At 49.9% G+C, this 27,612-nt stretch overlaps 2 protein-coding genes and 6 non-coding genes across 10 annotated transcripts; 6 read left to right on the plus strand and 2 right to left on the minus strand.

The window, feature by feature from the left end:
- Positions 1-7: 7 nt before the first annotated feature.
- On the plus strand, positions 8-14,118 carry LOC121080256 (E3 ubiquitin-protein ligase TRIM7-like). Of its 3 annotated transcripts, XM_040578145.1 has the most exons (7): positions 8-583; positions 1,420-1,515; positions 2,917-3,147; positions 5,214-5,236; positions 5,817-5,932; positions 6,739-6,774; positions 10,626-14,118. In XM_040578145.1, the coding sequence occupies exons 1-7, from the start codon at positions 101-103 to the stop codon at positions 11,138-11,140; spliced, it is 1,500 nt and encodes a 499-aa protein (XP_040434079.1). In that variant the 5' UTR covers positions 8-100; the 3' UTR covers positions 11,141-14,118. The 3 variants fall into 3 exon arrangements, with proteins under 3 accessions (XP_040434079.1, XP_040434080.1, XP_040434082.1); XM_040578146.1 differs by lacking the exon at positions 1,420-1,515; XM_040578148.1 differs by lacking the exons at positions 8-583; positions 1,420-1,515 and adding an exon at positions 1,601-2,830.
- Positions 14,119-14,753: 635 nt separating this feature from the next.
- On the plus strand, positions 14,754-14,826 carry TRNAT-UGU. The gene has a single exon. It is a non-coding gene; the product is annotated as a tRNA-Thr (tRNA).
- A 180-nt stretch (positions 14,827-15,006) lies between these two features.
- On the plus strand, positions 15,007-15,078 carry TRNAP-UGG. Its single transcript has one exon. It is a non-coding gene; the product is annotated as a tRNA-Pro (tRNA).
- A 1,420-nt stretch (positions 15,079-16,498) lies between these two features.
- On the plus strand, positions 16,499-16,571 carry TRNAV-AAC. The gene has a single exon. It is a non-coding gene; the product is annotated as a tRNA-Val (tRNA).
- Positions 16,572-17,050: 479 nt separating this feature from the next.
- On the minus strand, positions 17,051-17,132 carry TRNAL-AAG. The gene has a single exon. It is a non-coding gene; the product is annotated as a tRNA-Leu (tRNA).
- A 949-nt stretch (positions 17,133-18,081) lies between these two features.
- TRNAT-UGU lies at positions 18,082-18,154 on the plus strand. The gene has a single exon. It is a non-coding gene; the product is annotated as a tRNA-Thr (tRNA).
- A 1,088-nt stretch (positions 18,155-19,242) lies between these two features.
- Positions 19,243-19,316, plus strand: TRNAN-GUU. The gene has a single exon. It is a non-coding gene; the product is annotated as a tRNA-Asn (tRNA).
- A 1,817-nt stretch (positions 19,317-21,133) lies between these two features.
- On the minus strand, positions 21,134-26,173 carry IL4I1 (interleukin 4 induced 1; the record flags this gene model as incomplete). The annotated part of the gene is made up of 6 exons (XM_040578213.1): positions 21,134-22,393; positions 22,609-22,742; positions 23,532-23,600; positions 23,927-24,128; positions 24,863-24,975; positions 25,910-26,173. Coding segments are annotated over 6 exons (1,665 nt in total), but the record flags the coding sequence as incomplete, so codon positions are not given.
- Positions 26,174-27,612: the final 1,439 nt, after the last annotated feature.

The following is a 27,612-nucleotide window of genomic DNA, read 5'->3' on the forward strand; positions in this document are numbered from 1 at the left end:
TGTCGAGGTCTTCGTTGCTGGTTTAAAGAAACCAGACACTGCAGAAGTGACCTCGGGCAGCAGGCTTGTTCCTGGAAGAGGAACGCCCACTCAGGGCTGGATGCCAAGCATTCATGTTCCACATCCAGCCCTGGTGAAATCAGTCCTTGCCCGTAGGAGAGAGGCCATGGCGGCGGTGTTTCTGCCTGGCAATCTCCAGGATGAAGCCACTTGCTCTGTCTGCCTGGAGTTCTTCAAAGACCCCGTGTCCATCGAGTGCGGGCACAACTTCTGCCGGGCGTGCATCATCAAGAGTTGGAAGGACCTAGAGATGGATTTTCCCTGCCCACAGTGCCGGGAGGTCTTCCAACAGAAGAGCTTCAGACCCAACCGGCAGCTGGCAAACATGTCCGAGATCATCAGCCAGTTCACCCTCCGTGGGGCCAAGGGTGCCGAGGAGGAAGGGCTCTGCGCAAAGCACCGGGAAGCCCTCAAGCTCTACTGCAAGGACGACCGGAGAACCATCTGCGTGGTGTGCGACCGGTCTCGGGAGCACCGGCCGCATGCTGTTGTACCTGTGGATGAGGCATCCGAGGAGTACAAGGTACCTGTCTGTCCGTCTGTCTGTCTGTCCGCCCTGAGGAAGACCCCCCCGAGGTCTTTCTGCCCCCTGGCCGTACGCGTTGTGCCGCGTATTTGTGCACGCTTGGTCACCGGCGTTTCCCATGCTCAGCTTCATGCTCAGCCACCCTGCAGAGAACCAGCTGCTGCTTTCTAGCTTTTCAAAGACCTGGAAAACCTGTCCGCTTTCCAGATATGCAAAACCCCCTCATGCGCTCACATCATCTCTGCAGCTGAGGAGAGCGTGGGATTAAACGGAGGGCAGCCGGGAGGCTGTGAGACAGAGTTTCTTCTGTGCAAGCTCCCGCAAACCCCCCTGGGCTTGAGCCACGTGAGTGTCACGCTGCAAAGACCACCCGAGGGCACCCACCTTACTGGCAGGGTAACAGCTGACAGAGCAAACACCCACATCTCTTTTAGGTCCGAGCGAGCATCCAAAGATGAAGCTACGCTGATTAAAGCCAGGCTGAGCTTTGCTTTGCCGAGAGCAAAGGCTGGGGAGGTAGCAGCAGAGCCGACGAAAGGCGTGCGTGTACGCTCCCCTGCCATCCTCGCCTCCTTCCTTTGTGTTTGCTGCATGCCTGTGAGCTTGTGGCAGTCCTTGGGGCTTGCAGGTGGGGGTGACTGGGGGAGTGTGGGCCGTGCTGAGCCAGCGTGCTCTCCCGGTGAGAGTGCTCAGCTGGTTCCCTCGCAATCCTGCTTGTCTTTGCACGGCTGAAAGGAGCAAACCGCGTGCAGGCAGAGCGATACAGCAAAAGAAATCAATTGCATCAAAAGAAAGAAAGAAAACCCAGTAATACCTTCTTTCTTTGTTCCTAGGAGAAAATCCAGGGACGCTTGGATTTCTTGAAAAAGGAGAGGCAAGAGCTGCTGGAGTTTAAAGTGAATGATGATAAGAAAACCCAGGAGCTCTTGGTGCGTTCCTGCAATGCAGCAGTCTGGGGGGGGGGGGGGGGGGGAGTCCCGGCTGGGATGCATGGAGGGGGTTAGGACCCACCAAGCTGCTCCATCTCCTCCTCGCCACCGCTCTGCCTGTGCCTGAAAAGGGGAAATGGATGTTTTTCTCCTTCTGTCACCATCGGGACTGGCAATACATCAGCCGCTGTCTTATCAGCCCCCAGTGATAGGTGCTGCAGCATCCCTGAGACCTAGGCTGGCTATAAAGCTCTCCCTCAGCCGGTTGCCCCAGGGTCAGCAAAAGGCAGCACAGCTTTTGCCGCAGGGAAGCCCCCGTCCCCCCTGCTAAGAACACCTCTCCCCGGCCATCACCCCCAAGACAAGACGCTTTGAGTGGCTCGTGTCCCCCCTACTTCAGACAAGCACCACCAGGCTGCCCTCAACCCGTGTTTCTGCTCTATCAACCCTGTGCAATCGGGTTCTTACCACAATTTGCTGGTTGGTTGGGTTGGTTTTTTTTCCCACCGGCAGGGCTTGAAATAGCACCAGCCTGCCAAGAGCCATGGTCTCAAGCATGACAAAAAAGGCAAAGCGTGAAAACCCATGTTTTGAGGGCCAGGTGGACCTGTTGGACCTGTGCTGAAGGGCAGTGCAGAGTGAAGCAACCAAAACACATTCAGCCTCACCCATGCTGCCAAAGGGTGCGTGTCCTGGGGCAAAATGTTCCGATTTGCCCCTGGGCTTTGTCTCGGAGGCGACTTGTTGGTCTGCTTGTGAATACAACCCAAGCAGAACCTGGGATATTGGCAGGGGTGATAAACAGGGCATCGCAGCAAGGCAGGGACTGGGGTTTGTCTGAGAATATAGGTGCCTCCCAGGGAGGGAGAAATGCTGCTCCAAGCGGGTTCTCCTACACAACCCCTTCTCCCAGTTTGTGCGGTGGGACCAGCAGATGATGACAGGGACTAGGACAACCTCTTGACCACCAGTCCCCACCTCTGCTTTGCCGAGTGCTGATTAACTGCCCAGCACCCCAGGGGAGAGAAAGGAAGCCTGTGTGTCCAGTGTAGAAGAGCAAAACCACTGGAGATCTGCTGTGGAGGTGAGGTACCTGCCTCAGGCGTGGTTTGGTACCTCTTACCTCCAGAAAAGGGCCACACGGACACAGCTGCAACGAAGGTAACAGCTGTTTGTGCAGCGATTGCCTCCCACCCCCACCCCTTCTCAAGGTCTTTGTCCAGGCATGCCACACACAACATCTCCTCGCCCCTCCCCAAGCGAAGGCACCCAGTCTCACAAGCAAGCCAGCAAGCAGCAGCGACGACACTGGCAGGTGCTCCAAATCCACCGGGTGGCCCCTCTCTGCCCCAAAACCATTGCACCAGCTTAAGACCCTTTTTTGCTGCATTTCGTTCCCAGAAAACCATCGAGAACGAGCGGCAGAAGCTGCTCTTGGAGTTTGAGAGGCTGCGGCAGTTCCTGCATGACCAGGAGCACATCCTCTTGGGGCAGCTGGAGAAGATGGAGAAGAACATTGCCAAGAGGCAGAATGAGAACATCACTGACCTCTCCAAGGAGATCACACTCCTCAACAAGCTCATCACAGAGCTGGAGGAGAAAATCCAGCAGCCCATGCTTGAATTCCTCAAGGTGAGAGGTTTTGATATGTTTCTGGATAGTGTAGAGGCATTTTGAGGGTAAATGTCCGTATTTTTTTCCCTACCTTTAATGAGTAGATGGTGCATAGCAGTATCTGAGCACCCTGAGCTCTGCTACACCAGCATGCAGCAACTCCCTCTGGCTCAGGGACATCCTGAAACAGAAATGTACTCTTCACATTTAATAGCCTCTAACAAATTTTTCTCCCATTAATTTGTCTGGACCCTTCTAGCACGCATAAATTTCTGTTTCAAGGTGTTCAAAGCTGAATTAGATCTTGCATGAAGAGCCACCACAGCAGTACTGGCTCAGTCCTTAAACCAAGCAACTCCTTTTGCAAATAAAGGTCTTGATGGGTTTGCAACACAGAAGGTTTGTGGCGTGCCAGGTCACAGGTGTCCACTCCTCCAGCTTAAAGGCGTTGGCGAGGGCTTGGAATGCAGTTGAGTTTGGAGGCACGTGGAACTGGACTCAGCAGGACAAGGCTCTGCCAGTTTTTGCAGCAGAGCACTGGCTGTGGAAGGTTGGCCTGAAAGCAGAGCTGGGTTTTCAAGTCCAAACGAGCTATTAACCAAGCTGGAAAGTATGAGGGAGAGAGCAGATGGAGTGCAGGTATTGATTGCGTTGCAAAGAAAGAAGCTGGAGCCCATCCAGCCCTCCCCTGTTTCCCAAACTCTCCTTCGCAGAGGAAGCGGGGTTGGAAAAACAGATCCGAGCTGCCCACCCCAGAATCGAACAGCCCTGTCCTTCACCGAATGGCAAAAGGCAAACGAGTGACCTTCTTTTAATTGACGGGGCTTTGATTAAACTAAGTAGATTGCGCTTCTGGTGCATGCGGATCTGCAGGGAGTTAAATGCCCTCCAAAGCAGGGCTGAAAGCACGGTAAATATTTGCAGGTGGTTTCTGTACTTGGCGATGGGTGAAAGTTTATTTCACGTGGTCTTTGCTCAGCCGTCACCACTGCATGCAAACCCCATCCTGTAACAATAGGCAATTTGCTTTTAAAAGGCCAAGTTGGAAATTCGCAGCCAGCTCCTTTTCCATTCCCTGGGAGATGGGTACGGCTTTGTGTTGCCTTTGAATCACGTCCAACGTGCTCGCCATGGGTTTATGCCCTTCTTTGTATTATTTTAAAGGCATCAGAAAGAGCAAATAGTGGCATGGACCGGACTTAGCATGGGTTTCATCTCAGTGATTTTTTTTGTCATGTCACAACTAGTTATTGAGGGTACTTTAACCTATAGTTACCTCCATAACCCACCCTTCCTGAAGGCGAATAATTTTCACTGTTGGGACATCCATCCCAGGGTGGGATGAATCACCCCCTGGAGGCACCTTAAACTCTTCTTGGGGGTGATGAAACCATGGGAGCCCAGATATTACAGAGACAGAGATGTGCAAGTTTTAATGCCAGCTTTCTAGCTGGCCACATTATGGTAGGTGATGTCCCTTTGGCTCTTAGGCAGGTGGATACTTGCAGGTGTCCTTCTGTATCTCGAGACTGTGCATGGGAGAGGCTGACAGGACCTTCTCAGAAGTGGGAGACCAGCAGAGAGACCCTCAGACATCTCAAAGGGTGCCAGATGCCTACACCTGGGTTCACAACAACAACGGTCAAACACTGGAGTAGGGATCAGAGAACATTTTGCAGTCACCACCCCTGAGGATACTCCCAACACACCGGGGCAAGGCCCTGGATAACCTGACGTGCTTTGAGCAGCAGGATGGATGAGAGACCTCCAAAGGCATCCTCCAGACTAAACCGCATCATTATTTTACAGGCATAAAGCTGGAGGACCATCTGGAAAGCTTGCCCCCACCCCAGAGAAGCGCCTGGGTCTTTAGCTGCAGCAGTTGGGTGGGATTTGGTGGGACTGTGGCCTTCCAAAGCTGAAATCAAACATCTGAGGCATGGATCCATGCCTATTTTTTCCAGCCATAAGGCATGGATGTGCTGACTGGGTTTAACAAAAGGGAATTTCTCTCACGCTGAGTCAGGGGAGACATAGCACATGTTGCACGGGGATTTCACTCAGTCTCTCTTTTTCCTTTCTAGGATGTCATGAACATCATAAGCAGGTATGGAGCACTGCTTCTCCCCTTCTTTCATGCTTTTTCCCTCCGCTAGCACTGTTTAAAGGTCAGCGTTGTCAGTCCAGATGCCAGAGGGAGGCATCGGGGCAGACGGAGCTTGCCTCCTACTTGGCACAAGCCTTGGGTCTCTTCCAGCTTCTTGGAAAACTTAGCGTTCTCACCAAGTCTTTTCCTACCAGGCAGTTTCTTCAAAGGTCAAGTGAGACCAGAAACTCCAAGTCATCTTATTTGCCTGATGTGCAGTTCAGCCAGGGCAATGGCTTAGGCACCACGTAACCCCCCAAAATTACATGTAAGCTGCAGCAGGAGGAGCCGAGTGGGGGTAACCCAGCACAGATACCCTTTCCAACAACCAGCCAAGGTTTTCAAAGCTGATGTGCAAATCCTGGTATCCTCAGCCCAGGGTGAGGGAAATCCCAGTATGATCCTTGCCGTGTGATGCTGAGCACTTGGACAGAGTGCCGGTGGGATGGGGAGGGAGCGTTGTGTGCTGTCAACAGCAAATGAAAAAGAAAGGGCGGGAATAACAACAATATTCTTATTGTTTTTACTTTTTTCTTTGCAGAAGCGATGATGTGAAGTGCCAGAAGCCTGTACCAGTATGCACAGATATGAAAATGCACATCTGCAATTTTTCCCTCAAGACTGTTGTCCTTGAGAAAGTCTTAAAGAAATTCAGAGGTACGTGGAAACGAAGTTGGGTCATTTAAAATAGGCCTGGCCTTTAGCAGGTGGTGGGGAAAAGGGATGAGGCGTGCTGGGGATGCTGCACATGTCTTGAGGTCCCTCAGTACGTGCCTGGCCAGCAGTACTGAAATAGAATAAACTGTGTTGGAAAGAGCTTCTGGAGATGGGTATGAACAAGAGATTTGCCCTTCCAGGCAGAGAAGCAGATGCAGGATTTTTTAAAGAGGGAAAAACCTGAACATCTGCTTTAGTGCAACAAAACCTGGAAGTTTTGGCTTCTGGGGTAGTTTGAGGCCAGTGTAACAAAACTCTGCAGGTAAAAGCCAACCGCGCGCAGTAACGCGGCGCAGCCACACGGTGGCGCTGCGGGATCAGGAAAGGCCCCCGGCGCCCGGCGGCAGAGATGGCGCCAAAAATCCCGGGGGCAAAACTGCGCCCTGGAGCGACAATAGCCTTAAAGCATCGTGCTAAAGGTTGGAAACTCATAACACGAGGAGAACAAAATAGGGCAGGGCATGGTGAGTAAGGCTTAAACAGATCCTGCATTCTCTTGATGTCCAGCAGCTTTTTTTTTTTTTTTTTTTTTTTTTTTTTTAATATTAAAATGTATTTCGGATTAATTTCCCTTGTCACTGGTCCCCATTGCACACGCTGGTGGGAGCTGGCATTGCCGCATCCTCAGCTCTTGCTGCCTGTTGAGTCCCGTTGGCAAAGATGGCACTTAGGCGATGAAGGGGATTTTTGTGGCTCCCTCTGGCTCTCTCGGTGCTGCTATTTATTCGCTTGTCTCTTCTTTTCAGAAAACCTGCAGGATGAACTGGGAAGAGGTGAAAAAGGTAAAAGGAAAATAATTAAGACATAGTGCCCTGGAGCAAAGACTTTAAATTGTGGTTGTATTTTGCAAAGCTGGTTTTGCAAAGCCAAAGAAAGGGGGAAAATAAAGAAAAAAGCCACTCTAGATTTTTTTTTTTTTAATTTCTTCTCTCTCGATGATTTCCAGATCCAGCCTGCTCAGTTCAAGAATCAAAAGACGATTTTTCTAGCTGACGCCGGGGATCTGACAGCTAAGCTAGGTCCTTTCTGCCTGTTTGCACTTAACAAAACTACAGTGCGGAACAGAAAGAACAGATATTTGAACCCCCTAATGGATTTGTACCCTTTCAAGCCACAACTTGCTTTAAGTCTGCTGGATTTGCTCTGTGGCCTGTGGTCAGCCTCCTATTTCCACCGGGGTTTGGGATGGAGGGATGCGAGCACTCCGTAATCTGCTCCAGTGCAAACTCAGATGACCTAAATTCTGTGGAAGGTTGTTGGGAATTGTGGCTGCGGGCAGACGGTTGCTTTCAGATCATGCCCTGCTGGAGATGGCTTGCTCACAGCTCTCTGGGGTTGGCAAAGGAGTCATGAATTTGCAACTGCCCAAACCCAGATTTGACCCTTTCAGTGCTGGACAAGCTTCTGCTTTGCTTCGCCGATGGTGGTGGGGACGGGAATGCCAGTGAGGCAGGAAACCACGGCGATGGGCTCTGCCGTGTCTGCTGCCAGCCTGATCCCTCTGGCCTTGCACTGTGATGGTGCAAGGCATGGGCAGATGCTGTTAAAATCTTCCCCCATCTTCCAGCTCCCTTGATGTGAAGGTTGCACAGCCATGCCCAGAGCAGCCAGAGTTATCCCGGCAAAGCCAAGCCCTCTTCTAGAAGAGAAGGCTTATTCTTGCTTTTAGGGTGGTGGTCTTCAGCACGGGGTTTGCAAAGCCCTTGGTGGAGGCAGAGGAGGACAAGCCATGGGCTGGATCCTTTCCAAGGACCATCCAGCTTAGGAGGAGCCAGGCTCTGCTCACAAACATCCCCAGACCCTTCTGGAAAAGGGGTTGGCAAAGCAATCTGGAAAATGCCAAGGGGTTGGCAAAGCAAAAGAAGAAAGGCTGATGACCGCCGTTTAAAAGCAAATTGGCGAAACGACCCTCACTGCATGTCCATGGTGGTGTGTGTGCATGTGCAGAGGTAAAATTCGGCCGGTGCGTTATACCAGCAGTCCCTCAGAAAGCAGGTTGGGCCACAGCTTCTGCTGCTGGGGGGTCAATGTGTGAAGCTGGGACCCCTGAAACCTCATAGCAGTTGTTGAACCCCACTGCTCTGACTGCCTTAGTTCATCTTTTCCAAGAGCTTGGAATGCTTTTCTTTTTTTTTTTTTTTTTTTTTTTTAATATGATGTCTGAGCTCCTGGAGTCATATTATATTATTTTTTTAAACCAAGCCAAATCATCAGTCACAACCTCTGCAGCTGAGCTGAAGTTCAAACCCAAATCCTAATGACTCCAGCAGCTGGAGATGCAAGAGGAAGGAAGGAAAATGACTTTTAAAGATTAGCATCAAGAAGATTTGCTCGTCCAATCTGTTTTCCTTAGCTTTTGCTAATGGACACTTTGAAAGCACCCATCTCTTGGCCTGGTGCGATAGTGCAACATGCAGGAGATGTTTTTTTTAAAACCAATCTCCCAGTTTTGGGGAGGAACATGGTGCTTAGTTTTGAAGGAAAAAAGGGCCTCCTCTTTCCTGTGGTTCCGATCGCTTTTCCGACCCCTCTGAAACACCATGAAGCTTTCAGCCCCGTCATGGCCCTTTTGGACTTCATAGGCAATTTTCAGGCCTGAATCTATGGATTTTGAAAGAGCATAAAGAACTTTAGCTAAATTAACTCTGGTGTGGCATCCAAGACTTTTCAGCTCTGAAGTTCCCATCTTAGATCCCCCCAAAGGGTCTCGTTCATTCATGGCAACTTTGCTGACTACAACCACAATTTGAGGTCACCAACGTGCTCGCTGCTTCTTTTGAGCCTGGTTTTGGAAGGGGACAATGTAGAGAGCTTTGTGGCAGGTGCTGGAGGCCACGATGCCTGTGAAGCTCTCTACAGGACAAGATGTTAGTATCAAACTCCACCTGCATGCAGGTTTCTTTTGAGCTGTCCAGTGTGACCTGGTGTGTAAAGATGCCCTTAGGTCATGGCTTTCCATGAAACCTTGTCATCGTGGGGTAGTTTGGGGACAGGTACTCAGCAGTTTACAATCTGAGGGGCGTGCATATCACATCTTGTGTGTTGTGCATCAGATGAGCCAGAAACAAAAAGAAAAAAAATGGATTTGTTTGGGAAAAGTCTCGATCTAAGGTCCATTTTTACTGTACGTAATTGCTAATTGCATGTGGGTTTATTGTGTTCTTTGCTCCTAATGTCCTTACGTTTCTTAGCAGCAGCAGCATGAGTTTTGTCCTCCCATGAAGGGAACTGGGGTGTCCGTGTGGGAGGACAGATGAGTCCCCCTTGGTCAGTGTTTGAGGGATGCTGGCTGGTGGCGTTGCTGAAGGATCACGAGCTCATCAAAGAGCCAAAGACTACAAAACAGTCGTAGGTCTCCCTCTAGGACATCCTGAGCCAGACCTTGGTCCTCGCTGGCCATGATTTGCTTTGCTGTATTCTTCTTCACCTTTACCTGGTGGGACTTAACCCCTTAGTAAGGATGTGAAAAAGTGAGGTAGGCGTTTGTCCTGTATCTTTAACTGGGACCTTCCTCACCCACCTCCGATTTTCTTGCACACGTAGCTTGTCCCTGTGTGCTGGTAGAGAGAAGCACCACATTTGTTAACACCTAAAATTACTCCTCTTAAAATTAGCCCTGAGCCTCCAGGTTTCCTGCAGAGTCAATGGTGAGAGGAGACGTCTCAAGGACCTCCAGGCTGAGCCGATATCTGAACTTGGCTTTCCTCCACCACAGGCTGTCCAGGGAGCTGAAAAGGAGCAGTTATGGAGATAGGGATGTGATGATCGAGGTTGAGATGTGATGATTGTGGTTGGGATGTGATGATTGTGGTTGGGATGTGATGATTGTGGTTGGGATGTGATGATTGTGGTTGGGATGTGATGAGTGTGGTTGGGATGTGATGATCGTGGTTGGGATGTGATGATCGAGGTTGAGATGTGATGATCGTGGTTGGGATGTGATGATTGTGGTTGGGATGTGATGATTGTATTTGGGATGTGATGATTGTGGTTGGGATGTGGTGATTGTGGTTGGGATGTGATGATCGAGGTTGGGATGTGATGATCGAGGTTGGGATGTGATGATTGTGGTTGGGATGTGATGATTGTGGTTGGGATGTGATGATCGAGGTTGGGATGTGATGATCGTGGTTGGGATGTGATGATCGAGGTTGGGATGTGATGATTGTGGTTGGGATGTGATGATCGTGGTTGGGATGTGATGATCGTGGTTGGGATGTGATGATTGAGGTTGGGATGTGATGATTGTGGTTGGGATGTGATGATCGTGGTTGGGATGTGATGATCGTGGTTGGGATGTGATGATTGTGGTTGGGATGTGATGATCGTGGTTGGGATGTGATGATTGTGGTTGGGATGTGATGATTGTGGTTGGGATGTGATGATCGTGGCTGGGATGTGATGATTGTGGTTGGGATGTGATGATTGTGGTTGGGATGTGATGATTGTGGTTGGGATGTGATGATTGTGGTTGGGATGTGATGATTGTGGTTGGGAAGTGATGATCGAGGTTGGGAAGTGATGATCGAGGTTGGGATGTGATTCAGCAACTGATAAAAGCATCTCCAGCTTGAGCTTTAAATTGTTAACATTCTTACTGAGTTATTATCGCTGTCGCTGCTGTCATCAACAGAGGACCTGACCCTGGACCCCGACTCGGCAAACCACCTCCTCATCCTGTCTGCAGACCTCAAGAGCGTGAGGATGGGTTGTAGGAAACAGGAGCTGCCCGACAACCCCAAGAGATTCGACACGAACTCGCGGGTGCTGGCTTCCACGGGCTTCAAGTCGGGAAGACACTACTGGGAAGTGGAGGTGGGGGCCTCGGACGGCTGGGCCTTTGGGGTGGCCAAGGAGTCCGTCAGGAGGAAAGGTCTGACGCAGTTTTCCCCCGAAGAAGGCATCTGGGCAGTACAGCAGAACGGAGGTCGCTACTGGGCGGTCACTTCGCCCCAGCGCACTCCGCTGTGCCTCAGCCAGAAACTCAGCAAGGTCAGGGTGTACCTGGATTATGAAGGGGAAGAAGTCTCCTTCTACAACGCCGACAACATGCAGCACATCTTCACCTTCAACGTCGCCTTCCAGGAGAAGGTGTTCCCTCTCTTTTCCGTCTGCTCCACCGTCACCTACATTAAACTGTGCCCCTGATTTCTTGTGAGCTTTGCTGAGGACCTGTCTCCGTGGTCTTCACTGGATGGTGCCTGGGCAGCAGCGAGGAGCGCGAGGGATGCTGCAGTCAACCGCGCAGCCTGGTTCATAGGCAAGCTGATAGATGGGTAACCGGGTAGTCAGGGCAAAATATCACAAGGAAGGTGTTCCAATCAGCTTAAAACAGCTATCGAAGTCATCAGCAGTCCCCAGAAGGTCGTGGTCACCATCTTAAACGCATCTCTGAACCAAGTCACCTCTTAAGCAAGAAGGAAACCACTGGTAGTTGGTTTGTGGCTCCAAGGCTGGTAATGGACAAGCGTTTTTCTTTTCTCATGTGGGTCTAAGGATCGATATTAGAGCTGGTGGAAGTTTTGGAGTGGAACCTCCACCTCTTTAGAAGTGCCAATGACTTAAAACCAAAACGTTTAGTGGGTAAATGCCCTGTGGGAAAGGTGGAGAGAGTAACACCGAGTAGGACACTTTGGACATCCATCCAAAGCCAGAATAGGCAAAGCTCATTTGTATTTGATCAAGTAAAATCAAATTATAAAGTTTTGTTCCTCCTGAAGTGAATGTAATGGGGATTTTCCCATTGTTTTATTATACTGTTGCTCCCAACAAACCATAGCCACCATCTCTGTGCCAAAAAGTGGAAATCCTGCCCAGGTGCCTTCACTCCTAGAAGATTTAGGAGAAGATATTTAGGCTGATTAACTGCTCCTGGGGAGTAATTGGATTTCAGCAAGTCAGGATGCTCGGTGAGGATGCTCACGGCCTCGTGCTGGGCTGTGTGGGTGGTTATAAAGGTCTCAGCTGGAGTTTCAGGCTTTTTCCTCTTGCTCCTGCTGGGAAGAAAGGTCCCCAGTGAAGGGTGGGTGCTTGGTTACTTATTCTAGCTGGTGCTCCTAAAAACTGGGGGTAATAGCTGGACCTCAAAGGCTGTTTTTGCAATGTTGAGATGGTGTCTGAGCTGTCCCAAGTGATCTAAACCATACGGCTGCCAAGATCTGGCCTGCCTTGGAGTCCGGTTGGGGCTGAAGAGTTGCTGTGGACTTTTGGTTGCCCTCTCCATCAGCTCGTGTAAGTGCTCTGTGCTTTGCTTTTCTGTCTACGGCTCCTCTGGGGAGGAGGGAGAGGTATTGCTGCTGCCCTGGAAAAGGCTGAAAGGTGCTTTTTTTTTTTTCTTTTTTTAGCGTTTTTTTTTTTTTTTAAGCAACAAATATTAATGTTGCTCAGGTGTGTTTGTCCTACTGGATGTGAGCAAGGACTATGTTTCTGAAGTTTGGTGCTCCTATGTGACTCCTCCTGAGGTGCCCTCTCTGCAGAAGACGGTGTTTTCAAAGCAATCCCTCACGGCTATTTGCTCTTCACCGTGAGGGTGGTGAGGTGCTGGAGGAGGCTGCCCAGGGCAGCTGTGGATGTCCCATCCCTGGAAGTGTTCAAGACCAGGCTGGACGGGGTTGTGAGCAGCCTGGTCTAGTGGAAGGTGTCCCCATGGTGGGGGGGCGTTGGAACTAGATGGTCCTTAAGGTCCCTTTGAACCCGAACTATTCTACAGTCCTTTACCCGTAGTAACCTAGACTTTAGGTGCTCAATCTTGTATTTCCTCAGACTCTCTTTACTGCTCAGCTCTCAGAAAAAACATGCATTTACCTTCATCTCCTGCTTTCTTTTTCTGGAATTCCTCGCTACCAAGACAACAAAAGTGCAACATGCAGCTTGCTTTGTTCACTGTTGCTTTTGCCAAAACAAAGCGGCCGTTAAAAAAATAACGGGCATATTATCGTCTGAAGTGATAAAAAAATACGGTTTCTGGTTCGGGGGTGTTGTTGGTTGGCTCCTTAACCTTTTCTAGAGAACATGCAAATACTTTTAAGGAAATACACAGTTGGGATGAGGCGGGGAGCTTTTTTTTTAATGAAGAACAACATTTCCTCATTGATTCTAAGATGAGAAAAAGGCATTTCTATGTGTAGCTAATCTTCATACGTGCCCAAACCTACTGGCAAACCCCTGATCAACTCCAGCAACCTGTGCATTTCCTACGCTTTGGGGGTTTAAACTCCTCTGCAGTAAATCCGTGTCACAGCAGCAGAATAAAATGAAAAGGCTGTGGTCCTCTCCCAGGGCCCACAGATGCCGTGTGTGCAGATGGGTGGTTGCCCCCAACACCTTCAGTTGCTTCCACCAGCTTGTGCCCTTGGTGGTGAAGACGTGCTGCCCATCGACCGCTGCCTTAGAAAGTGGCCTGACCGATGCAAAAGGTGACGTCAAAACCCAAACCGACCAGAAGTGAGGTGAATCCGTACGAGAACATCATGATGCTGCTGACTTGAAGAGGTGCTTTACTCCCAGTGTTGCAGGTGTATCTTCCCATGCATGGCTGAAGGTTTTCTTTGGGCACGGCTGAGCCCTTAGCTCTATCCCAAATAATGGAAACCTGGCCAGCAACTACCGGAGATGAAGCACAATCCATCTTCTAGGAGATGAATTAATGCAGGATCAGGTGAATTTCAGATACCATTAGTCATAAAAAGAGCTGGGGGTGACTGGTTTAGGTGTGACAATCTCCATTTTGAGTGGGTGGGTTCTTTCCTACTTTGTCTGCTTTTTTGTTTGTTTGTTTAATGAGTTTGGCTTTAAACCCACATTATTTAAAGCTGCAGCAACTCTTATAAAGGTCAGGCCATGAACAGGTGAGCAAAATGCCTGAATTTCCTGAGCTCCCTCCATTGTTGAAGCTATGCCACTGTAGAAATTACATCAATAAATAAAAATCCCTAGAACAAAAAAAGGTATTGGCAGAAGCCACGGTATTTCTTATGTTGTGACTCGGTGTTTTTTTTTTTTTTTATCTGTACATGAGAAATGAGTCTTCTACAAACCACGGGGAGCAAAAATCATCACCTGAGTGGATTTGAAACCTCCCAGATTGTTCCTAGCCCATGTGCTAGAAATAAAATGTGAAGGTGCTACCTGTGCTCATCTCCTGTTTATTATTCCCAACTGCTAACAGGCTGGAGAACATCAGGATTGTGAGTTGAAGGACTGTCCTGCTTGGAATTTAAGTGTAAAGAAAGAATTTAAGGGAAAGCATATATATATATATAGGGGAGGGGTTTGGCGTTTTTTTTTTTCCCACATCTTTTTGTTAAGCACAAACCCAGCCTTTGCGTATTCCTGAAATTAGGGCTGCAATCGAAAGCCGAAGATAAAACCCGAGTTGACCTTTGCCTTGGTACAACCTTAAAGCAGAGAAATGGGCATCACCACCCAGGTTATTCTGGCAGCAGCGCAGAGCTTTCCTCGCTGCCCGCACTTTGGCCAAACCTCCTGCAAAACCAAAACACCCCCCCCAAAACCGACACCAACAAAAAAAATATATGCTGGAGGCGCCAAGGGCTGAACCCCAACTTTTGGTGTTCTAGGGATGCAGGATGGTTTCCGGCCGAGCCGTGCTCCTTGCTGCTGCTGGTTGCCCTCGTGTTCAGCGGAGCTGGCCCAGGCTGGTGCCTGGGACGGGTTTTGGGGGGTGATGGCGATTTGGGGCGATGCAGCCGGTTTCGGGGTTCCCCCCGGTGACCACCGCGAGGCCGGTTTCTTTCGGGCTGGCTCCATAGCTCAGGGGTTAGAGCACTGGTCTTGTAAACCAGGGGTCGCGAGTTCAAATCTCGCTGGGGCCTCGCGGGTTTTCTTCGCTTTTTTTTCATTAAATTTCATTTCCCCCCCTCTCCTAAAAAGTGCCGCCGTTTTCCTGCACGCGGGGACCGGGCAGAACCAGAGATGGCGGCCGGGGGTGGCCGCGACCCGGGCGGACCCGCTCCGGGCACCGAGAGCAACACCCAGCAGCTCTCCGCCACGGCGGCTCGTTGGTCTAGGGGTATGATTCTCGCTTTGGGTGCGAGAGGTCCCGGGTTCAAATCCCGGACGAGCCCTAGTTTTACTTCCTGCCTTCCACCCCCGCGTACTCTCTTTTCCCTTTTTTCCTTTGTTTTCCTTTTTTGTTTGTTTCAGGTTTTTTTGTTGCTGTTGTTTTGTTTTGTTTTTGTTTGGTTTGGTTTGGTTTCCCCCCCCCGTGTTTTTTCATACTTTCAAAAATAAATATTTTAAGTAATTATTTTTTTCCCCCATCCTTCCACAGCTTTTTGAAGTCCCATTCCACCTGCAGCGCTCCCAGCAGCTCCCTGGGAAAAACCTCCCAGCAAGGACCAAACCACCCAGGTTTCAGGACCTTTTTTGCCGTTACACAGCTCCGGCACGCATCTGAGTTTCCCTGTTACTTGTCAATCAGCTCTGCCCTGCTAAGATTTTTCATTACCCTCCCAAACCACACAAAGAAGAGGCACGCAGCCTCCCCAGGCCTCCGCTCTTGCGTAAATATTCTCATAGTTTGTGCACAGCCGCGTAAGTTCAGCATTTTCTGTTGCACAGCCACTGTGGATACACAGAAACTTTTCAGATCTTTCCCTCGTGGGCTGTTACCTCTCCTGTGCTGATCTTGGCTCAGTCCCTGTGCAAAAAAATAAAAATAAAAATTTATTAATAGCAGCCGTGAATAAGCAGCTCCTGCTGTGTGTAACTCAAGAAATAAAAATTGTTCAGGAGCTGGAGTGAATTAAGGTCAGGACACGAGGTATGTGAGAGAAACAAGAGTGTTTTTCCTTCCCCCCCCCCCAAGAAACACGCAAAAATCCAACTTGTTTTAACAGCTTTGCCAAAGAAGGATGAGCAGGAGCGAGTTGCGTTAGAACCCTCTCTTCTTCCCATAAGGAATGTACTATTAATTATTTCCGAAGTAATCTATAGGGAATAATAAAGAATATTGTTTCTCAAGCAAAAGCCCAGGATCGAGGACAGCCCAGTGCCTGCGTATGGCTGTGCGCACACCCTCACTGCCGCCAGCCTCACGGGAAGGTGGAATCTGCAGAGAAATAATAACATTACGGCCAGATATAACGCAAAAATCCTACCTTAACAAACTTTTTTCTGCCCCTTGAACCCACTGAATCTCCATTACACCCCGCAGCAAGGAGTTCCCCAGCTCAGCCAAACCCTGCAGCTCCTTTTGGCAATGCCAGCTGCTGATTTCTTATCCTGGACGCGAAAAATTAATTTTATTCCCGTTTTTTCCCACGCTGAGCGTGATGTTATGAGCCTTGTTTTAGAGACCCAGGCGTCACTTGTCCACGCACAAGCCACGTGAGTGCACAGGCGCCTGCACATGTGTGTTTCCCCTCCCAAAACAGCCAGCTGGGGAGGAACACGTCGAAAAAAGGATGAAAAAAAGTCAAAATAAGGCTTAATCCCCTCTGCCGAGTGTTGGCATGCAGGAGGCCAGGAAACTGCACTATGGGCGTTTCTGTAGTGTAGTGGTTATCACGTTCGCCTAACACGCGAAAGGTCCCCGGTTCGAGACCGGGCAGAAACATCTCCCTTTTTTTTTTTTTTTTTTTTTTTTTCTTCCCCCCTCTCCTTTTCTTTCCTTTCTTTCTTTCTTTCTTTCTTTCTTCCTTTCTTTCTTCCTTTCTTTCTTCCTTTCTTTCCTTTCTTTCTTTCCTTTCTTTCTTTCCTTTCTTTCTTTCCTTTCTTTCTTTCCTTTCTTTCTTTCCTTTCTTTCTTTTCTTTTCCCTGCTCTCCTGGTGGGTACAAACTCGTTAGACCGACACAAAAAAACACCGCAACAAACAAAATCACCTCCAGTTTTATAACGAATAGGCTGGTGTATGTGTTTTGGTTTGGGGTTTTTTTTGGCAAAGCTGATGGAGGTGAAAGGGGATAAATAGGAGTAAGGGGCACTAAGCGGATTTAAAACGCTCCTAGCTCGCCTGGGGAGGGGAGGAGGAGAGGGTGGGAGGAGGAAGAAAAGGGGACGGGGAATAATGGGGTGAAAAGGAAGAAAAATCCTCCTGGCAGCGGTGGGATTCGAACCCACGCCCCCGAAGAGACTGGAGCCTTAATCCAGCGCCTTAGACCGCTCGGCCACGCTACCCTCTGGGTGGCGCTCCTCGCGCCTTGCTCTGCTGTCTGGCTTCCTCCTCATCTTCATTCCCATCCACATTCCCACCTCTTCCCCATCCCGTCCTCATTTTTAGCCCAATTTTCTTCCCATTCCCATCCTCATCCCACTCTTATCCCAGTCTCCATCCCATCCCACCCCAAATCCTCCTGCAAATAAATCAAGGAAAGCCATCAGGGCTGTCTGGGGCTCAGAGGAGGTATTTGCCCAACTGGCTTTAAAGGAGCATCAGTGTGAGCTTCTGCTTTTGTCCTCCAGACTCCTTAGAACACTTCGTGCCTTCCCAAGGGAAGAACACACGGAACAGTCACCCCACGAGACGCAGAAGCTGAGCGGGAGCAGGGCAGAGACCCTGCAAAGAAGAGAGGGGAAAGGCCGAGATCCCCTCTGCTCCTACGTGGACCCAGAAAGCCGAGAGCTGCCTGGCAAAAAGGGCCCCAGACCTCATCTCTAAGCCAGGTCCTGCAGTCGGAGCATGGCTTCACCCACCGCTTAAGTCCATCTATCATTAAATTGCTCCTCCCACCTTTGGGGCCAGATTTCTGCCCTGTCTTTGAAACTGAGCATCTTGCAAATTCACACCAGCCAGACCATTTTAATCACCCGTCTCTCGCCAGCTCATCTGCGAGAAGATAAAGCCTGTGTTTGATCTTTATCGGCAGGTCACGTTTTTGTGCTGGAGCCAAGGATGAAGGTACGGCAGCGGCACCGTATGATGTTTCCTTGCAAAACCTCCTTTTCCTCCACCGGCACTTCACAGTGGCCACCACAGAGATCCCTTCTGCAGGAAACAGAGGGCGAGGAATCATGACAAGGGGTGAATTTGCCCTTAAATACATCACTTTTAGGTACCACAGTTGCATGCATCGCCGCTGGTGCTGGGCTTTTGGGGCGAAAAGGGAAAAAAGTAGCGCTTTGCCGCGGCTCCATAGCTCAGGGGTTAGAGCACTGGTCTTGTAAACCAGGGGTCGTGAGTTCAAATCTCGCTGGGGCCTCCCTGGTGTGGTAGGGTTGGCTTTTTCCCTGTAACCTGGGGAAATAAAGAGCGTTTCTCGGTGAAAAGCAGGATTTTACCAGCTCTGACATGAAGATGTTCTTCTGGGGAGTTAAGTGGTGGGGGGAAAAGCAATGTAATGTGCTGGAGGGTTTCAAAACCTGGGTTGTATGTGGGGGAGCTGCAGCTCGGCAATGTTTTTATAGCTTCTGCTGCTGGTGGGTTTGGAGATTTCGTATGACCCAGTGGAAAAGGGATTGCAGGAGCATCCCACAAACGTGATGCGACACGCAGCCTCATCCATTCTCCCACCAGCAAACCCTTCCTGGCTGCCAGTCCACCTCTGAACCACGTGAATAGCTGGAGATATGGATTGTGGAGGTGGCAGAATTGGCCTGAAATAAATTACTTCAGCATCACAAGGCCTTTGATTTTCTTTTCAGCTGATTTTTAACTTGCAACCCCAAGCCCATCAGCAGCAGGGATCAGGACTTGACAGAGTTCCCCAAGAGCCTCATGCGAAGGATTTGGTTGGAAAGAGGAGGATTTGCTTTACGCTTTCCACCCAGGGTGCTTTTCCAGCTCTTCTCCAGTCCGTCCTTCACCGAATAATAACTCAAGCATTGATGATACTGCTAATGTGCAAATGCAAAAAGTGTCCAGGCTAAAAAAAGATGCTGCATGTCCCGACAGGGCATTTTGAGGCAATACGTAAAACGCTCATTATTAGCTTTTTCTCACTGTTACTATCCTCACCAAGGGCCAGCTCCGAGGCAAACCCTGCAGGGTTTCAACAGCAAGGGACACCCCCCCCATCCCCATCCCTTTGACCAGGCCGCTTTCCTCCTCATCATCCTTGTCAACATCCCGAGGCCACTGCTTTGAACCGCTGAAATTAAGCTTAGCTTTGCGCCGGGATGATTTTTCTTTTTTTTTTTTTTGTTTTGTTTGCTTGTTTTTTGTTGTTTTTTTTTTTTTTTTTTTTACGGCTGTCGGGGTGTTAAAAGCAGGTAAACCCGCTTTGTGCCGGAAAAACCAATGCTATCTGGCTTTTGCATCATTTTTTCTGTATTTCCGACCGTTTCAGCCGTCTCTGTGGCGCAATCGGTTAGCGCGTTCGGCTGTTAACCGAAAGGTTGGTGGTTCGAGCCCACCCAGGGACGCGAAGCGGTTATTTTTTGGTTCCCCGCCTTCCCGGAAAAAGCGTTAGTGATACCTGCGGAGAGGGGGGATGCTGCTAATTAATGGGCGTTAATTGCCCCGAGCAGCCCTGCCCTGCCCATGGCCCGGGGGCTCTATTTAAGCTCAGTCCTGGGGTTGCAGCCCTTTCGCAAGCTGCCTTGGAGCAGCATCCGGGCTTTGTTCAGGTACTGAGGGATGGAGCTGTGGCTGGGGGGTGCTGCTGCTCTGGGGGGGGGCCCGGACCTTCAGGAGCCAGGCTAAAGAAAGTATTTGCTTTGCTAAAAATAATTGGTGCTTTGCTAAAAATAATTGGTGCTTTGCTAAAAATAATTGGTTTGTGGGAAGGGAGCTGGTGTTCTGCAGAGGCTGGGACCGACGTGCAGGTATAAAATGTGAGAACTGGAGTCAGAGGCAATGTGATAAACTGAGCAGGTGAAAGCCTTCTGTTTTCTCTTTTTGCAATGCTTCAAGTTTTGCATGATGCTTTTCCCAGGGTAACTGATGCTGCACGTTGAGACTGGCTCTGTTCTAAGCTTAAGGTGATGTTTGTGGCCTTTTTGATCAATTTTCTGCTGCGATGCAGCTCCTTGCTTGCCTTGATTTGAGGTTACGTGCGTGACCCTGCATCATATCGAAAGCAAGCTCGTGTCCCAGATCGCCACGCTGCTTACAGCGGTACAGCATGTGTGTTTGTGACAATTCTTGAGTAGGTGAAGGAAACCTGACAGTGATTAGCCATGAATTTTTACATTTCAAAACATCACTGTGGGTGGTTGGGCCTCCTTGAGTGATGTGAGCTCATTGCAAGGAGCCGCCTGGCCAAGCTCTTAACTCGCTTGGCTAAAATGCTAATGTTTATTGCTCTGTACTAATTTAATTATCACCTGTATTTAATTGTTTTAAGCTACTGCACATCTTTGTCTCAGCAATGCCTGGGGGAATTCTGTAATTAGGGCCAGTCCTTCCCTGGGCGTAACGGTCTCCACCAGTTCTGTCCCTGCTCCCTCTAGGAAGGGCTGAACCTCTGGTTCTTGGGCTGGAGAAAGCCGTGAGCCATCCTGCTTCAGCTACGTGGAGTCAGAGGCTGAGGGACAGGTTTGTGATTTATAGGAAGCGAAATGAATTATACGTGACACAGCGAAGCGGCTGCAGCAAAGGTCTGGTGTGAGGTACTTAGCGGCTGGTCTTGGTTTTCCTTTTGCTTATTTTTCAATATCTTTCCAATAATCTGAAAAAAAACCAAACAAACAAAACAAAACAAAACAAACAAACAAAAAAAACAAAACAAAAAAAAAAACCAAAAAAACCCAAAAAAACAAAAAAAAAAAAACCAAAAAAACCCACACCAGCAACACAGATTTCCAGGACCATGAAATTTAGGACAACAATTAGTGAGAGGAGAAACTCCAGTAACAGCCATTGGCATTTCTGTGCACAGGCTGTACGGCTTCTGGGTTTGCTTTGCCTATCTGTGATGTTCCATCTGTCTCTACAACCTGGTGCTGGCCATGCTTTGAGCTCAGCGAGATGGGTAGAAGAGACCGTGGAGGTCAGACACCAGGGTTGCATCCTGACCTGTCCCGGTGGGGGTTAGGAGTGGCGGTGTTGGGCAAAGGAAAGGACAACTCGGAAGCAATGAGTTCTCCCAGATTCTGGAAGGGGAGGAAGATCCAGCGGATGGCTGATGAGCTTCTGAACGGCTGAAGTGAGGTGAGATGACTTGTATGTGGTGACGCTTCTGTTTAGGGGGAGATTGAGGCACCTCAGAGGCAAGGCACTGAGAAATAGCCACCTTTATTCCATTTTAGTCATTTCCCGAAGTACTTTGTACATGAGTAAGTTATAAAACATTGCGGTGTGTCTGAGAAAGGGCAATATTAGAGTCATGAAAGCTACTTGGATATTATTTTTTCTAGTATTCCCTCCTATCCTCATTAAGTGTTTAAAAACTGTGTAGATGTGGCGCTTAGGGACAGAGTTTAGCGGCGGACTTGGCAGCCCTGGATTAACGGTTGGACTTGACGATCTTAAAGGTCTTTTCCAAACCAGATGGTTCTAGGAAATCTTCAATGATGTAGCTATTAGCCCAAGTCAGTGTTCTTTCAGTTTGGTTCTTCAACCCCCTTGGCTGCTGACGTCCTTCTGTTGGCTTTGCTTGGAGAGAAACAAACACCCCTAAAAGCGCCCCCAAGCCAGCGAGTTCAGCGCAGGAATCCTGCTCAGAGATCTTCCTTCCGCAAGAAGCTCTCCGGCTGCTCCCCCTGCCCCCCCCTCGCTGGGCACGTGGGCTCCGCCGCTGTCGTGATGGATATTGCTCGCTGCCCTGACGGCCGCTTTCATGGCAGTGTCGATCCAGGCGTGAGGCTGAGCCGTGTGTTCTCCTGCAAAATGCACCCTGCCCTCGTGCTGGAAGAGATCCTGCGAGTAGTCTGTGAACTGGTAGGGGGTGAAGGCAGCGAACGCCCCCAGGGAGTGTTTGTCCAGCTGCCACTTCTGCACCACGTACTGGTCACAGGTGTACTGTAGGTACTCCTTGCTCACGCGGTGGATATCTGACAGGTCTTGGAGGACGATGTCCAGGCACTTCTCGTCTGTGAGGGGCAGGAAAACCTCGGAATCATCATTCCAGGTGTAGGAAGCCAGGATGACCCCCACCCCACTGGAGAAGTTGTGGCTGGGGTAGTAGATAAACCGGGAAGGGCGGTCAGTGATGGACTGTCCACCTCGGATGCCGTCCTTCTCCCAGAACTTCTCGGAGCAAGCCAAGATTATTTTGGAGGCGCTTCCGTAGTGGATGGAGCGCAGGGCGTGGGTCTTCGCAGGAGAGAGTGGTGGCAGGAATTTGATGTGCCTGGTGGCTTTGGCGGAGGACGTGACTAGGACGTAATCTGCAGTTACTATGGATGGGGCCAGCGTGTCTGGAGCACGGTAAAACACATGAACTTTGTTTCCCTTGGTGATGATTTTCTCCACTGTGCAATTGAACTGGATGACATCGGGCAACGCTTCGTGGAAGGCTTTGGGCAGTTGGTCAAAGCCCCCCGTGATTTCATAAAAACTGAAAGGAAGAAGAAGCAGGAGATGAGGGAAGGACATTGGGGTTTAGGAGCTGTAAAACCTGACCTCTTCTAGAGATGCTAACAGAGCTTGGTGGCCCTTCTGGTCAGGAGTGATTCCCATTCAGACTTCCAGAAGCCACTGAAATTTCCTCTTCCGAGCGGATGGCTGTGGAACAGCACAGAATGGGGTTTGCCGTAAAAGCCATCGCCTTACCTGTCGTCAGAGAAGATTTCAAAATCCCACAGTGAGGCAAGGAAGGACAGATAAAATCCAGAGTCCTCATTCAACAAGTCACCGATCATCTGAACCGCTCCTTGGCTTAGATTTCCTACTTTAATCAAATACTCCTAGAAAAGCCAGGAAGAAGACACAGCCTGACGTTAGTGCACATACCCCCTCTATACCCCAAGCCAAAAGTCATGCCCTGCTGCCTTGTTCCTGTCCCAGATCTGCTTAAAGCCTGGACCAGAAGCTTCTTTTTTTTTTTTTTTTTTTTTTTTAACATAGCTCTGTATCTTCTTGTAGGACATCAGCGTCTCCTCTGGTTTAGCACAACAGAAGTTCTGGGGATGAACGAATATGGGATTTGTGGCTTGGTGTATCCACTCCGAGACAGCTGGATCGAATGAAAACGCAGCGGATTGCTCAGTAATTCCTCTCCAGTGCTTGATCACAGAAACACAGAATGGTTTGTGTTGGAAGGGACCTTAAAGACCATCTAGTTCCAACCTCCCTGCCATGAGCAGGGACACCTTCCACTAGCCCAGGTTGCTCAAAGCCCCATCCAGCCTGGCCTTGGACACTGCTGGGGTTGGGACATCCACAACTTGACACTCCATCACGTCTGATTAAGAGACCCGTGATGGAAGAACACGGAATTTGGATGGATTTGCAGAGCACATCCAACCACCGCTGTTTGTCATTTATTTCCAAATGATGGGACTGCTCCACTGGAGTCATGCCTTGCTCCTTTCTCGGCATTTTAAGTAGAAAGCAGCACTGATCAGGGAAAAGGCATGCAAAAGCATCAGCAGAGGAAGGGACGAGAGTGATTCAGATCCTTTCTCAAAGCAGGGATGGAAGGTTAATAATCAGTAGGGGGGCAGCATATTTACCCTCAGGCCCCAGCCCTTTACCTTGGTGGAGAAGGAGTCATGTTTATTCAGATACGTTTTGCAGTCTTCACTCTGGAACGTCTTGAAGGCCTGGAGGGGAAACATTGATACAGTCATGAGAAAGTGCGTTTCCCAAAGTGTTGCCCCAAATTCTGTTGGGATTCATCTGGGATATTCAGTCTCGGGGTTTGGTAACCCCTGAGGCTGAGCTAAAGCTAGTGGATCCAACTGTTTGGACTTCAAGTTTTGGGACGCCATGCCTTGGCGTGGCATTTTCTGCTTCATCCAAGTCTTGGGGAACCTTCTCAACCCACCGCACAGGTGAGGGTCCACCAGAGCTCAGAGGAAGTAGTTTCAATGTCTCTCGGATGAGCAACCTTGCCGGCGGGTAGCATCCCTTCCCCACGGGCACGTACCTTGTTCAGTGCTTCCCTGTAAAGCTGGCTGGCGCTCTTGCCTCTCTCCGATGGTTTCACTGTGTAGTTTAGGATGTCGGGTCTTCTGTTCACTTCCTTGGTTCTTATCAGAGCGCCATTCACAAAATACCAGGTGTTGTCATCTGTCTGGATGAATGGGTTCAGCTTCAAGCCAAATTGCCTAATGAATTCATGGACAAGCCTAGCAAAGAGGAGAGCACGCTGGGGACAAGGGCTTGCAAACGACAGAACCCAAAAACCCTGCCACCAGAACATCAGAAGCATAAAAGGACGCTTTCCCACGGAGTGTGCTGGTGTAGTCGTGTATTATTTTGACTTGTCAGTGGAGACTGTGGCCGTTGAAGGCACTGCCATCTCTAGTTCTCGTCGTTTGAAGTTGTCCTGCCTGCTCCCCAGCTCAGTGCAGCATGAGGCTACGGAGAAAGGTGCGCTTTGGCTGATGTTCTCTCCAGCTACTGGTTGCACAAGGGTGTAGCCCCGAGGAAGAGCAACGCCGTGATGAAGTGGGAGGGCAGGGGTTACCTATAGCTCTGACCCTTCTTGGCATGTGGTGCAGCTGGTGACTGAACCCTCTCACAGAGCCCGGGTTGGATGCGCTCCCCATCAGAGCTGACGGGAATTCATCCCATCTTCTGATGTTGTGACTTCCAGAATGGAGGTCTGACCATGCACAGACGGGACGCTTGAAATGAGAGGTCTTCCTTCGTTCTCCCCACCCCAATGCGGGTGACCGTGCTTTCTGCCCCTTGGACGCAATTGCTAAGCTCTGGAGGAGAGATGGGGCAGACACCTCCTTCCTCCTGCTGTGCTACGCCCATGTCCAAGCCTTCAGCCCCATCCCAAACCAGAGCCTTGCCCCTCAAAACGGGCCGGTTCCTCACCCGGTGGTGGCTGTGAGGTGGGACAGTGCCTTACCTGTGCTTGCTTGGCAGGCGCATGGCTCCCAGCTCCACGTACCAGTCCTGTCCCGCTGGCCGATACGTCCTGATCCGCCCGCCGACCTGATCGCTTCTTTCCAGAACGGTAACCTAAAAATGGGGATGGAGAGGAGATTGCAGATGTTCAGGCCACGACTGTTGTAAGCAAACCACCTACAAAGCAAGTTCACAGGCACGGCGGTAGGCAGTGTTTGGAGCCTGTAGGGTGGGACAGGTCCCCTCCAGATGGCAAATGAACCATCTGTAGATCCAGACCTCTCTGTGTGGGCCAAGATGCCTCTACCTACACGTCAGTTTGCCAGTCCCTAACTTGTGTCATGCTTGGACACCGCCTTTCTGGTGAGAGGCTCCTGGCGGTGCTTCACATATCTCCTGTGCTGGAAGGATAAAAGAGGGCTTTGAAAACAGCCAGAGGAAGGCACCAACCTGTCCCTCCACGCCTTTGAAACCTTCTTTTGAAAAATTCATGTATTCGAATTTTGCCTGGTACCTTGGGATGGTCAACGCAGCTTTGGAACCCCTGGACCACCCGCTGCCTTCACAAGGCAGGATGTGAAGGGCTCACAAGTCTTGTGCTGGTTGATCTGCAGCAACTGCCACCGCTGGGCCGCAGGTTGCGGAAAGCTGGAGAATTGCAGAAGCTGAGGTTGGAGGTGCCTCTAGCAGGGGTCTAGTCCAACCTCCAACTGTCTCAGGGCAGCTGCCGCTCTGCCTGATCTCAAAGCCCCTCAAGGACAGAGAAGGAAGACTGCCTCTTCTTACCTTTGCTGCTTGCATTCATGTGGGGAGCATCTAGACGAGCTGCTGGCGTTCAGCTTCCCCTTACCCCTTCCTGTCCCTGCTTGTGGTTTTGAAAACTGAGCCTCGATCAGATGAAATTTCTGGAGCCTAATTGCTTTTTCCTTCTTCCTCCCACCACTGTGGTCCACTTCCTTGCATTTCCTCCTCCCTCTCCATGCTGGAAAATCCTTAGTGTAGGAAACCAAGACCCAATGGCACTCATGGCTCTCGTGCAACCACTTACCACGTGGCCAGCGTCTTTGAGCAATTTTGCTGCTGTAAGCCCGCTTATTCCTGAACCGACGATGACCACTTTTGCTGAACGAGTTGCAGGTTCCAGCCCATCTTTGACAATCTGCAGCAATTCCTCGTAGTCTTTGTCATGAAGGCAATATTCAGGGAAACACTGAAACCTCTTTGCACTTAGGAGGCCAACTAGCAGGAGTATTTGGAAGAGGACTAGGAGGAGAAGAGAAGAAGAAAATACTGCAGTGAAGGCACCTGGCAATCAGCATGCAAGGTCATTCCTGACAGCCCAGGAAGGAGGTGACAGCCAGGCTGTCTCCGAGTGTGTTGGTGTCCAAATTCCAAAGAGGAATGTCTAGCAAAAACCTGTTTTCAAACCAGCTGGCATGGTTATGAAATCCATGGCATCAGCAGGTCTCTCACTGCAGCCAGATGTCACGTGGTGTCAGTGAATGTCACTTATTTTTATTTTTTTTTAAGGAGAAATCGAACCCATAGATGGCTGGTTCCCCCCTCCCCCCATGTTCTGTTTCTGCAGCTGCTGTGACGAGCTCCCAAAACGAGCCTGGCGCACTCCGAATAAGCTCAGAATACTCCGTGATGAGGAACGGTAATTAGCATCGTTCATGCGCACGGAATTAAGGCAATCCTGTGGTCCCAGCTGCCCTCCCACACCAGAGTACTGCATGGCCTTTCTGTGCAGGGGGTAGACAGGCGGAGGGAGGGAGGACATGGAAAGGTGAAGAGATTAGGCAGGTGATGGGACTTCTGTTTGTTTAAAATGATTTAGTTTCTGAGATACCCTGCAGGGAATAGAGATACCTATAGGGAACAGCAAGCAGACTGCAGCTCGTTCAGAAAAAAAACGCTTCCCCCAGACCAGACACAACAACGTATTAATATTTTCACAGGAGAAGGAAGTTTGAACAGAAACCATGCCAGGATTTCTCTAGTTCTGGTTTCTGTTCTCCAAAACAACTACAGGGCAGCTTTCATTTTCTTTTCCTTCCTCCAAATACTGCCAGTTTCCTTCCAGGGAAATTTTTTTTTTTTTTTTAAATAACGAGCTTTTGAAACCGAACCCTGAGTAATTCTTACTCCTGGGGAATCCCTGCTTTTGCTGGAACAGCACCAGACCTGCAGACAACCTGGGCTGAAGTGCACCTGCTGTGAATAAACTTCAGAGCTGTTATCCTGGAGGTGGCTTTCTGAGGGACCCAAGTCCATCTCCTGGAAGCAAGTCTTTCTACAGCCCGTACGGCTGATCCGGCTTCCTGAAGACACTGACTGCGGCAGCAAAAAAAAAAAAACCAGTTAGAAAGAATCTGCTGCAGCTTGCCTGTTAACAGCAGAGTGGCCTTCTGCAAAGCATGGCAGAAAGTGGGATGGTGTTGATAAAGTTGCATCAACCTTCCTGACCCGGTGCTGCTGCCGCCCTGCTCTTCCTTGAGAACTTGGGATGCCGCCTTGAGTTGTGTCTTTGGCGTGCGTGAGGTTCGTAGTGGTGCAGAGGCAGCAGCCGGTCTCGCTGCCCTCATCTCACCCAGCACGGCAACCCTAAAGACCTACGGACCGTGTGGAAGACCAAGGAGATCCTTTTTGGAGATCAGGAGGAGAACAACTATACTGGGACCAGCTCTTGGAAATGGCTGATGGATCTCCATCTCGCGTCAGACCTGCTTGTGTTAAGGTAGATGTGGG

This window comes from Falco naumanni, chromosome 24 (assembly GCF_017639655.2).
Source record: "Falco naumanni isolate bFalNau1 chromosome 24, bFalNau1.pat, whole genome shotgun sequence".
Taxonomy (NCBI): domain Eukaryota; kingdom Metazoa; phylum Chordata; class Aves; order Falconiformes; family Falconidae; genus Falco; species Falco naumanni.